The sequence below is a fragment of the Oncorhynchus gorbuscha genome, linkage group LG21, assembly GCF_021184085.1.
Source record: "Oncorhynchus gorbuscha isolate QuinsamMale2020 ecotype Even-year linkage group LG21, OgorEven_v1.0, whole genome shotgun sequence".
NCBI classification, from domain to species: Eukaryota; Metazoa; Chordata; class Actinopteri; order Salmoniformes; family Salmonidae; genus Oncorhynchus; species Oncorhynchus gorbuscha.
Genome location: NC_060193.1, coordinates 59,575,462 through 59,587,619, shown reverse-complemented (window position 1 = coordinate 59,587,619; position 12,158 = coordinate 59,575,462). Strand labels below are relative to the sequence as shown.

Genomic DNA, 12,158 nt, shown 5'->3' with positions numbered 1-12,158 from the left:
TTGGTCCACAGCTTCAGTGTTGTTGTCCAGCTTTAATGTACACTCATTGGTCCACAGCTTCAGTGTTGTTGTCCAGCTTTAATGTACACTCATTGGTCCACAGCTTCAGTGTTGTTGTACAGCTTTAATGCACACTCATTGGTCCACAGGTCATGATCAGGAGTTGGACTGAATGCCCGTTATTGCACCATCCACCACATTATCAACCACATTACTGCATTATCCATATCTGCATGGCATACACAATCTGACAGTCATGGTTACGCTGCACTGCTTAGCCCCAACAGCATCTATGACTCTATTCCTCAAGATTGTGGAAGCTTTAGGATGAAAAATGCTTGAAAGATCCTACAGTAAATATTGTTTGCGTCATTAAATTAATTAAAAGTACACAAAAAACATGCAACACGTATAACAACAAGGCTAACATGAGTTAAGAGCTCATGTTAGGGAACTACAGTAGATGCCTTCAATCAAACTACACTATTGAATGCTGCAGATTTATTTGAGAGATCATTGATTGAATCATCCTCACTAACCCCACTATTCCACTCCTAAGGGCTGTGGCTCCCAGCACACCTGAATGGCACAACAGCATTGTCTTTAACATTGAAACTACACATTGTAACAGGTTCTACAATTGTTTTTGTGGTTTTCTAGGTCAAGGCAGCCAGAGAAATTTGAAACCCCATGGCCCGGCCATCACACTGATAGGCAGGACCATGAAGTCTCCTGCTGCCACAAACTCTCTCTTTCCCTTCACTGATGGCTCAAGACAAGATACCCCATCCTCCTCCTCTTCTTCCTCATCCTCCTCCTCATCCCCTCTTCACAGGTCTAATAACTCATCACAGACCTCCGGAACAACAGGGGGTAATGGAATCTCTCTCTCCCTCCCATTTTCCTTCCTTCCTTCCTCACCTCCTCCTCCTCTTCTTCTTCCTGCTCCTCCTCTTCTTCTTCCTGCTCCTCTCTTCTTGCTCCTACTATGTAATCTCCTTTTGGTTTTCTTGAAATCTCCCCTACCCCCACAAACCCTGTGTAACCAGTGTGCATGCAGTACTTCCTCCAAACCAACCACACATGTTGTCATATCTGGGCAGAGATTGAGATTAGGCAAAGATTGCAGAGTTGGTTTGGCATCAAGTGCCTAATTTCACCCTGCGCAACATGTGGAGAGCGTGATCGGTCATGCTTCAACGTAGCTTGTCATCTTCGCGGTCAAGATCTGTCATGGCTGTCCAATCTATCCATCTCTCGACTCTCGCACCATCTGAAGAAGTCACTGCTACTTTTAGAAAGATCTGTCAGATACGGTCAGCATGTCGTAGATTCTGGTTGCAGCACGGGTCAGCCATGTTAAGACAGAGCTTTCCACTGTCTGTGGGGAAACACGTTGTTCACTTGAGGCTGAAGCTCTGACAGGTCTCTCCGCTGGTCCATCACCTACTGTATAACACGCTACCTTTCCACACAAAATCACATCTGTTTTTGTCCTGTCTTTTTTTTCTTCTATTTATTTTCCTCCTCACAAGGCCAGTTGGGAGATTCATCTCAAATCTGTTTCTTTCCTGAAGAATTAAGTCTGAGCTAACATTACTAGCCAATTCAGTGTTGTTGTGCAGCTTTAATGCAGACTCATTGGTCCACAGCTTCAGTGTTGTTGTCCAGCTTTAATGCACACTCATGGGGTCACAGCTTCAGTGTTGTTGTCCAGCTTTAATACACACTCATTGGTACACAGCTTCAGTGTTGTTGTCCAGCTTTAATGTACACTCATTGGTACACAGCTTCAGTGTTGTTGTCCAGCTTTAATGCACACTCATTGGTCCACAGCTTCAGTGTTGTTGTCCAGCTTTAATGCACACTCATTGGTCCACAGCTTCAGTGTTGTTGTCCTGCTTTAATGCACACTCATTGGTCCACAGCTTCAGTGTTGTTGTCCAGCTTTAATGCACACTCATTGGTCCACAGCTTCAGTGTTGTTGTCCTGCTTTAATGCACACTCATTGGTCCACAGCTTCAGTGTTGTTGTCCAGCTTTAATGCACACTCATTGGTCCACAGCTTCAGTGTTGTTGTCCAGCTTTAATGCACACTCATTGGTCCACAGGTCATGATCAGGAGTTGGACTGAATGCCCGTTATTGCACCATCCACCACATTATCAACCACATTACTGCATTATCCATATCTGCATGACATACACAATCTGACAGTCATGAAAAATGCTTGAAAGATCCTACAGTAAATATTGTTTACGTCACAAAATTAATGAAAAGTACACAAAAAACATGCAACACTTATAACAACAAGGCTAACATGAGTTAAGAGCTCATGTTAGGGAACTACAGTAGATGCCTTCAATCAAACTACACTATTGAATGCTGCAGATTTATTTGAGAGATCACTGATTGAATCATCCTCACTAACCCCACTATTCCACTCCTAAGGGCCGTGGCTCCCAGCACACCTGAATGGCACAACAGCATTGTCTTTAACATTGAAACTACACATTGTAACAGGTTCTACAATTGTTTTTGTGGTTTTCTAGGTCAAGGCAGCCAGAGAAATTTGAAACCCCATGGCCCGGCCATCACACTGATAGGCAGGACCATGAAGTCTCCTGCTGCCACAAACTCTCTCTTTCCCTTCACTGATGGCTCAAGACAAGATACCCCATCCTCCTCCTCTTCCTCTTCTTCATCTCTTCTTCGTAGGGCTAATAACTCATCACAGACCTCCAGGACACCAGGGGGTAATGGAATCTCTCTCTCCCCTTTTCTTCTCCTCCACTTCATCTTCCTCCTCATCCTCCTCTTCCTCCTACTATGTCATCTCCTTGTGGTTTTCTTGAAATCCCCTCTACCCCCACAAACCCTGTGTAACAAGTGTGCATGCAGTACTTCCTCCAAACCAACCACACATGTTGTCATATATGGGCAGAGATTGAGGTCAGGCAAAGATTGCAGAGTTGGTTTGGCATCAAGTGCCTAATTTCACCTTGCACAACATGTGGAGAGCGTGATCGGTCATGCTTCAACGTAGCTTGTCATCTCCGTGGGCAAGATTTGTCCTGGCTGTCCAATCTATCCATCTCTCGACTCTCGCACCATCTGAAGAAATCACTACTACTTTTTGAAGATCTGTCAGATACGGTCAGCATGTTGTAGATTCTGGTCGCAGCACGGGTCAGCCATGTTAAGACAGAGCTTTCCACTGTCTTTGGGGAAACACGTTGTTCACTTGAGGCTGAAGCTCTGACAGGACTCTCCGCTGGTCCATCTCCTCCTTTTCCTATTTATTTTCCTCCTCACAAGGCCTGTTGGGAGATTCATCTTTAATCTATTTTTTCCTGAAGAATTAAGTCTGAGCTAACAATACTAGCTGCTATTTCCATAACAGTCACTCTTCTTCTCCACAGCCAATGGTAAGCATCACAAAGGAACCGGCCTCCCCAAACCAGTCGTTTGGAACAGACTGAGAATGGGTAAAAAGAGCTGATATTTCTCCTCTGTGTCTCTCATCCATTAACCCATACAGTTTGTTGGCGTTGTGGCGGCATCATCAACCAATATCGGTGTCCTTCACCCATTCATTTTGTTTGTCAATAATGTGTCTGTCTAACCATCCATCCATTCATCAGCCCATCAGTCTGTCTATCCATACGTTGTCCAAGGGTCTTGGTGTTAATGGAAGCTTCTGCAGATTCAATGCTGTTGCAGGCTTCAAAAGCTTATGACAACGAGTAATCAAAGGGGTATTAAGTAATCACTGCTCTTTTTAGGGAGGTATGTGTTAGTACCCATTTGTGGTGGTGGGGAAACTCAGTTCATGAAACCGAAGCAGTTTCAGAGGTCTTCAAAGATCAGGCTCTTTGTATGCCGAGCTACATAACCAATGCTGTTTCTCTGTCACAAACTGGCAAACTGGAAGCCTCAATCAATGTTGAGCTGCTTATGGTTGGGTTTCACCCTGCGCATGATTGTATGCATGTCAGGCCTGTACTGTCCTCATTGAGCATGAGATGTGGTTGAGTTGTCTATCATCATTGACATGTTCAGATACCATCGATGTCTTCAAGTGTCTGGACACGCCACATTTCCCTCAAAGACACAATAGGTTTGGGAATAGGTTTTAATCTTAGTACTTTTCCTGCAGCAAACACAAACAACTCGCTGTTGGAGGACATAAACCCTGATGTTTTGGGCCGTTCAGGCTTCTCTTCCATTGAGGACCAGTTCTATGGTAAAATGGCATGAATACAGTCTTATCTGCACCCTGCGCAAAGCTAGCCCTGCCCACACTGACACACGCTAGCTTCCATCGCCATCATTTCCGCCCAGACTGCATGAGTCGGCCATGTTGGATGTAAAATACGTCTTGTTTTGATCAAAACACTGGACGACCATCACTAAGAATTCGACCAAAGGCTTCAGTTCATCCGGGCCTTTGGAAAATACTTTCCTTTTTTGGAAAGTATGACGTCTGAGGGTCATTAGCTTATTTTTAAGAACCTTATTTTGGCGTGTTTCTCACCAAGCATTGCACTTTCTCTTACCACATGTTAAGAAATAAAGTGTTCTATAATAGCCCTGCCACTGTGTAATGAACTTGACATTTTGTTTGGAGGGCGGCTCAAATGTTATTTTCATCTATTTTCCTGGGTAGGTTCCACATGCTTCTGGCCTGATTGTTATTTTAATCTATTTTCCTGGGTAGGTTCCACATGCTCCTGGCCTGATTGTTATTTTCATCTATTTTCCTGGGTAGGTTCCACATGCTTCTGGCCTGATTGTTATTTTCATCTATTTTCCTGGGTAGGTTCCACATGCTTCTGGCCTGTTTGTTATTTTCATCTATTTTCCTGGGTAGGTTCCACATGCTTCTGGCCTGATTGTCTATTTTCATGCTTCTGGCCTGATTGTTATTTTCATCTATTTTCCTGGGTAGGTTCCACATGCTTCTGGCCTGATTGTTATTTTCATCTATTTTCCTGGGTAGGTTCCACATGCTTCTGGCCTGATTGTTATTTTCATCTATTTTCCTGGGTAGGTTCCACATGCTTCTGGCCTGGCCTGATTGTTATTTTCATCTATTTTCCTGGGTAGGTTCCACATGCTTCTGGCCTGATTGTTATTTTCATCTATTTTCCTGGGTAGGTTCCACATGCTTCTGGCCTGATTGTTATTTTAATCTATTTTCCTGGGTAGGTTCCACATGCTTCTGGCCTGATTGCAAGTATTGACTTAAGAAGAACAATAATCTTCACAGGCTAGTGCATCACTGTGGAGGTGCCAGTGTTTAGAGGACCCATCATGCAATCAGGAGAGCATGGCATCAGCTTTTCATCAGCTACAGGAATTCAATGTTTGCATTTGGTTACAGATTTGTGTTTGTATGAACTAGACTTAGTGGACTAATATTTTTGCATGAGAAGACAGGTCACAGTGCAAAGGCAGAACAAGTCAGCAGTCAATAATGATTGTGTTTGGTGGCTTGTCACTTGATCATGCAGTCACCTATGATCAAGGTTAACTGCATGTTCTGTACAATGTGAAACATTTGTAATCTTTATTTATGCTGGTTCCATGTGGCTAGAAAAATGCACTGTTTTACGATTACGTAGAACACTGTCATTGCAGAGAAATATATATTCTTACTCCGATTTCAGTAGACTCACAGTTTTATAAATGTATAACATATGCTATCCTGAAAGACAACATGAAAACATTTTGGGAAAGCTTTTCTTTTGAAGTAGAACCATGTTTTCTAGAAACTGTAGAGTTGGATAAAGCAGTGCTAACTGCAAACTGGCATTATTTCAAACATGGATATTTACATGTAATTGATGGAAAGTAACGGACCCATATTGTTTTATATTACCAGCTAAAATGTTTCAGAGCTACACCAGCTTTTATGTACTGGGGCTTTGCATTTAGCATATTTTCTTATGGATTAGGAACAATTCCTTGATTGTGAAGAATTTGGCCTCAATGCAACAGAGCGCTAATTGGTAACAGGTTAAGCATTTAGTTCTGGGTAACTTTCAGAACATGTGTAAAACCTCAAGGAATTACAAAGGATTGTTCATGTTTTAAGGTTCATTGGGCGTAGGGTATGAGGTTTTACCATCCATTTATTTATACAGTCCATATAGTTCCTTCCAGGCATAAAGATGCCCAAATAATGTTCCACAGCTCATGGTCATCAGTATGATGTGCTATCTAGAACCTAAAAGGGTTCTTCTGCTGTCCTCGTAGGAGAACCCTTTTTGGTTCCTTTACACATGGAACTCAAAAGAGTTCTACCTGGAAGCAAAAAGGGTTCTCCTATGGGGACAGCAGAAGAACCCTTTTTGGAAAGCTTTTCTCTAACAGTGTATGACCGATGGTGCATGTCAGATACGTGATGAAATCCTGATGTTTTCTCTAGATATTGCCGATTGTGTCAACAATGGTCAAGTTATTTGGGTTATTCTACAAGTGGCGGTGAAAGAGTGTTCCACTGTTTTTCATTTAAGATGACCTCTTCAAGGCAAAAAAACACCACCAGAGAGACGAATGAATGGTTCTCGCATAAATTGTAATGTTTAGTGGTTATGTGATTGACTGTTGTTTCCTTTGATTTCTATTTTTCAGGATCTCGTCCGTCCATTCCTGTCAACAAAAAGACCAACCTGGTTGGCAAACCTGGTGATATGAGTAAGGTTTAGTTGGTTGTAATAATAACACATAATTGAACATTGAGCAGTTTTCTATACATCATCCACTGCCTGAAATGGGGGGTGTACACACCAGTTCCCAAACTCCATTATAAACCAGCTGTTAGTGAAAGAGTATTTTGTCATCATGAAGTTTGTCATTTGGCTGAGCTTATGTTTACAACCTCAAAGGCACTTTTCCTCTAAGCAAATATAGAAATATTGAGAAAGCCAAGAAAAACTACAATCTTTTTTGTTGTTGTAAACAACGTGCTTTCCAAACTCTGTTCTCTACAGACAAGCTGAATGTCTTGAAGCAAACGGACAAGGCCTCCATTTTGAAGAAGTTTCCGTCAGTGACGACTAAACCTGCCAAGCAAGACCGCAGACACACAACAACGACTGCACCATCAGCCAACGGTATAACCGATCACAATTCAGAGCTAAATTATGTCCTAAGTAGACCTACATTACTGGTGCCCCATGTGAGGACAATCCTTAAATGTGTTTTGTGGAGCTCTAAAGCATATCCTTGTCCTTTCTCATCCTCTCACAGACATCTGGTTTGAAACCTGGGAGAACTCCTCATTATTCAGCTCCCTACCAGCCTCTGACGTGGACGCATTGGGAAAGAAACGTTTCGTTGGTAAGTATAAAAAAAACTTATTGTAACTATCATGTACTTCTATTGTCCCTGGCAGAAAATGACTACATGGTTGATTTGAACCAGTAGATCCTTTAAATGTGATCTCTGTTCCCTAAGCACCCCATGTAGTCTACAAGACGGACAAGAAACCAGACGAGCCTTGTTCCATCACCACCTCTCTCAGCTACTTCCCAGAGGAGGAGGGCGGGGAGACAAACGTGACAGCCCCGCCCAAGTCTCCGCCCTCCAACCTCACCGTGGTAACGGTGGAGGGATGCCCCTCCTTCATCATTCTAGACTGGGAAAAGACAGACAACGACACCACAGGTGGGGAGAGTGGGACACTGTACCTGTCTATGTACTCCGACTACAATGCAAATGCATAGTAACAAACACCATCGTTCAAAAGTTTGGGGAAACGTAGAAATGGAATTGTTTTTCAAAGAAACACTGTTATGCAGGTGAATGAGGACCCAAAAGCGACTTGGCGAAAACAGAGTTTTTAATCCAGTAAAGATACTTTACAAAACAAAAGGCATAATACTACTCGTAAAGACGAGAACAGACTGGAGACTTGATCAAGAACTGCAGGTTGCCTCGGGAAGGCACTTGAACCTAGCAGACTCAGACACCTGCTCACCACGCAGCATCTGAGGGAAACACGACACGACAGGGCAATACATAGACACAGCACGGTGAATATAGACAAGGATCCGACAGGGCAGGAACGGAAAACAAGGAGAGAAATAGGGACTCTAATCAGGGAAAAGGATCGGGAACAGGTGTGGGAAGACTAAATGATTGATTAGGGGAATAGGAACAGCTGGGAGCAGGAACGGAACGATAGAGAGAAGAGAGAGCGAGAGAGTGAGAGAGGGAGGGGAGAGAGAGGGATAGAAAGAGGGAAAGAACCTAATAAGACCAGCAGAGGGAAACGAATAGAAGGGGAAGCACAGGGACAAGACATGATAATCAATGACAAAACATGACAGTACCCCCCACTCACCGAGCGCCTCCTGGCGCACTCGAGGAGGAACCCTGGCGGCAACGGAGGAAATCATCAATAAGCGAACGGTCCAGCACGTCCCGAGACGGAACCCAACTCCTCTCCTCAGGACCGTAACCCTCCCAATCCACTAAGTATTGGTGACCCCGTCCCCGAGAACGCATGTCCATGATCTTACGTACCTTGTAAATAGGTGCGCTCTCGACAAGGACGGGAGGGGGAGGGAAGACGAACGGGGTGCGAAGAAAGGGCTTGACACAGGAGACATGGAAGACAGGATGGACGCGACGAAGATGTCGCGGAAGAAGCAGTCGCACAGCGACAGGATTGACGACCTGGGAGACACGGAACGGACCAATGAACCGCGGAGTCAACTTACGAGAAGCTGTCGTAAGAGGAAGGTTGCGAGTGGAAAGCCACACTCTCTGGCCGCAACAATACCTTGGACTCTTAATCCTGCATTTATTGGCGGCTCTCACAGTCTGTGCCCTGTAACGGCAAAGTGCAGACCTCACCCTCCTCCAGGTGCGCTCACAACGTTGGACAAACGCTTGAGCGGAGGGAACGCTGGACTCGGCAAGCTGGGATGAGAACAGAGGAGGCTGGTAACCCAGACTACTCTGAAACGGAGATAACCCGGTAGCAGACGAAGGAAGCGAGTTGTGAGCGTATTCTGCCCAGGGGAGCTGTTCTGCCCAAGACGCAGGGTTTCTGAAAGAAAGGCTGCGTAGTATGCGACCAATCGTCTGATTGGCCCTCTCTGCTTGACCGTTAGACTGGGGATGAAACCCGGAAGAGAGACTGACGGACGCACCAATCAAACGACAGAACTCCCTCCAAAACTGTGACGTGAATTGCGGGCCTCTGTCTGAAACGGCGTCTAACGGGAGGCCATGAATTCTGAACACATTCTCGATGATGATTTGTGCCGTCTCCTTAGCGGAAGGAAGTTTAGCGAGGGGAATGAAATGTGCCGCCTTAGAGAACCTATCGACAACCGTAAGAATCACAGTCTTCCCCGCAGACAAAGGGAGACCGGTAATGAAGTCTAGGGCGATGTGAGACCATGGTCGAGAAGGAATGGGGAGCGGTCTGAGACGACCGGCAGGAGGAGAGTTACCCGACTTAGTCTGCGCGCAGTCCGAACAAGCAGCCACGAAACGGCGCGTGTCACGCTCCTGAGTCGGCCACCAAAAGCGCTGGCGAATAGACGCAAGAGTGCCTCGAACACCGGGATGACCAGCTAACTTGGCAGAGTGAGCCCACTGAAGAACAGCCAGACGAGTGGAAACAGGAACGAAAAGGAGGTTACTAGGACAAGCGCGCGGCGACGCAGTGTGCGTGAGTGCTTGCTTAACCTGTCTTTCAATTCCCCAGACTGTTAACCCGACAACACGCCCATAAGGAAGAATCCCCTCGGGATCAGTAGAAGCCACAGAAGAACTAAACAGACGGGATAAGGCATCAGGCTTGGTGTTTTTGCTACCCGGACGGTAAGAAATCACAAACTCGAAACGAGCGAAAAACAACGCCCAACCAGCTTGACGGGCATTAAGTCGTTTGGCAGAACGGATGTACTCAAGGTTCTTATGGTCTGTCCAAACGACAAAAGGAACGGTCGCCCCCTCCAACCACTGTCGCCATTCGCCTAGGGCTAAGCGGATGGCGAGCAGTTCACGGTTACCCACATCATAGTTGCGCTCAGATGGCGACAGGCGATGAGAAAAATAAGCGCAAGGATGAACCTTATCGTCAGACTGGAAGCGCTGGGATAGAATGGCTCCCACGCCTACCTCTGAAGCGTCAACCTCGACAATGAATTGTCTAGTGACGTCAGGAGTAACGAGGATAGGAGCGGACGTAAAACGTTCTTTTAGAAGATCAAAAGCTCCCTGGGCGGAACCGGACCACTTAAAACACGTCTTGACAGAAGTAAGAGCTGTGAGAGGGGCAGCAACTTGACCGAAATTACGAATGAAACGCCGATAGAAATTAGCGAAACCTAAAAAGCGCTGCAACTCGACACGTGACCTTGGAACGGGCCAATCACTGACAGCTTGGACCTTAGCGGAATCCATCTGAATGCCTTCAGCGGAAATAACGGAACCGAGAAAAGTAACGGAGGAGACATGAAAAGAGCACTTCTCAGCCTTTACGTAGAGACAATTCTCTAAAGGCGCTGTAGAACACGTCGAACGTGCTGAACATGAATCTCGAGTGACGGTGAAAAAATCAGGATATCGTCAAGATAGACAAAAACAAAGATGTTCAGCATGTCTCTCAGAACATCATTAACTAATGCCTGAAAAACAGCTGGCGCATTGGCGAGACCAAACGGCAGAACCCGGTACTCAAAATGCCCTAACGGAGTGTTAAACGCCGTTTTCCACTCGTCCCCCTCTCTGATGCGCACGAGATGGTAAGCGTTACGAAGGTCCAACTTAGTAAAGCACCTGGCTCCTGCAGAATCTCGAAGGCTGATGACATAAGGGGAAGCGGATAACGATTCTTAACCGTTATGTCATTCAGCCCTCGATAATCCACGCAGGGGCGCAGAGTACCGTCCTTCTTCTTAACAAAAAAGAACCCCGCCCCGGCCGGAGAGGAAGAAGGCACTATGGTACCGGCGTCAAGAGACACAGATAAATAATCCTCGAGAGCCTTACGTTCGGGAGCCGACAGAGAGTATAGTCTACCCCGAGGAGGAGTGGTCCCCGGAAGGAGATCAATACTACAATCATACGACCGGTGAGGAGGAAGGGAGTTGGCTCGGGACCGACTGAAGACCGTGCGCAGATCATGATATTCCTCCGGCACTCCTGTCAAATCGCCAGGTTCCTCCTGAGAAGTGGGGACAGAAGAAATGGGAGGGATGGCAGACATTAAACACTTCACATGACAAGAAACGTTCCAGGATAGGATAGAATTACTAGACCAATTAATAGAAGGATTATGACATACTAGCCAGGGATGACCCAAAACAACAGGTGTAAAAGGTGAACGAAAAATCAAAAAAGAAATAGTCTCACTGTGGTTACCAGATACTGTGAGAGTTAAAGGTAGTGTCTCAAATCTGATACTGGGAAGATGACTACCATCTAAGGCAAACATGGGCGTAGGCTTGTCTAACTGTCTGAAAGGAATGTCATGTTTCCGAGCCCATGCTTTGTCCATGAAACAACCCTCAGCCCCAGAGTCAATCAAGGCACTGCATGTAGCACCCGAACCGGTCCAGCGTAGATGGACCGACATAGTAGTACAGGATCTAGATGAAGAGACCTGAGTAGTAGCGCTCACCAGTAGCCCTCCGCTTACTGATGAGCTCTGGCCTTTTACTGGACATGAATTGACAAAATGTCCATCAAATCCGCAATAGAGGCACAGGCGGTTGGTGATCCTCCGTTCCCTCTCCTTGGTCGAGATGCGAATACCTCCCAGCTGCATGGGCTCAGTCTCTGAGCCAGAGGAGGGAGATGGTTGCGATGCGGAGCAGGGAAACACCGTTGACGCGAGCTCTCTTCCACGAGCTTGGTGACGAAGATCTACCCGTCGTTCTATGCGGATGGCGAGAGCAATCAAAGAGTCCACACTGGAAGGAACCTCCCGAGAGAGAATCTCATCTTTGACCACTGCGTGGAGTCCCTCCAGAAAACGAGCGAGCAGCGCCGGCTCGTTCCAGTCACTAGAGGCAGCAAGAGTGCGAAACTCTATAGAGTAATCCGTTATGGATCGATCACCTTGGCATAGGGAAGCCAGGGCCCTAGAAGCCTCCCCACCAAAAACTGAACGGTCAAAAACCCGAATC

At 45.9% G+C, this 12,158-nt stretch overlaps 1 protein-coding gene across 20 annotated transcripts in view; it reads left to right on the top strand.

Moving 5' to 3' along the window:
- LOC124008339 (target of Nesh-SH3-like) overlaps window positions 1-12,158 on the top strand; it is a 43,354-nt gene that overhangs the window by 24,431 nt on the left and 6,765 nt on the right. For 4 of the 20 annotated variants that reach the window (XM_046319507.1, XM_046319506.1, XM_046319508.1 and 1 more), the window contains 8 exons: window positions 661-873; window positions 2,553-2,756; window positions 3,423-3,488; window positions 4,160-4,246; window positions 6,640-6,702; window positions 6,999-7,121; window positions 7,258-7,347; window positions 7,465-7,674. In XM_046319507.1, the coding sequence (XP_046175463.1) occupies window positions 661-873; window positions 2,553-2,756; window positions 3,423-3,488; window positions 4,160-4,246; window positions 6,640-6,702; window positions 6,999-7,121; window positions 7,258-7,347; window positions 7,465-7,674 (1,056 nt within the window). The remainder of the gene's footprint in view (window positions 1-660; window positions 874-2,552; window positions 2,757-3,422; window positions 3,489-4,159; window positions 4,247-6,639; window positions 6,703-6,998; window positions 7,122-7,257; window positions 7,348-7,464; window positions 7,675-12,158) is intronic. The other 16 variants (XM_046319527.1, XM_046319524.1, XM_046319522.1 and 13 more) reach the window with 8 other exon arrangements.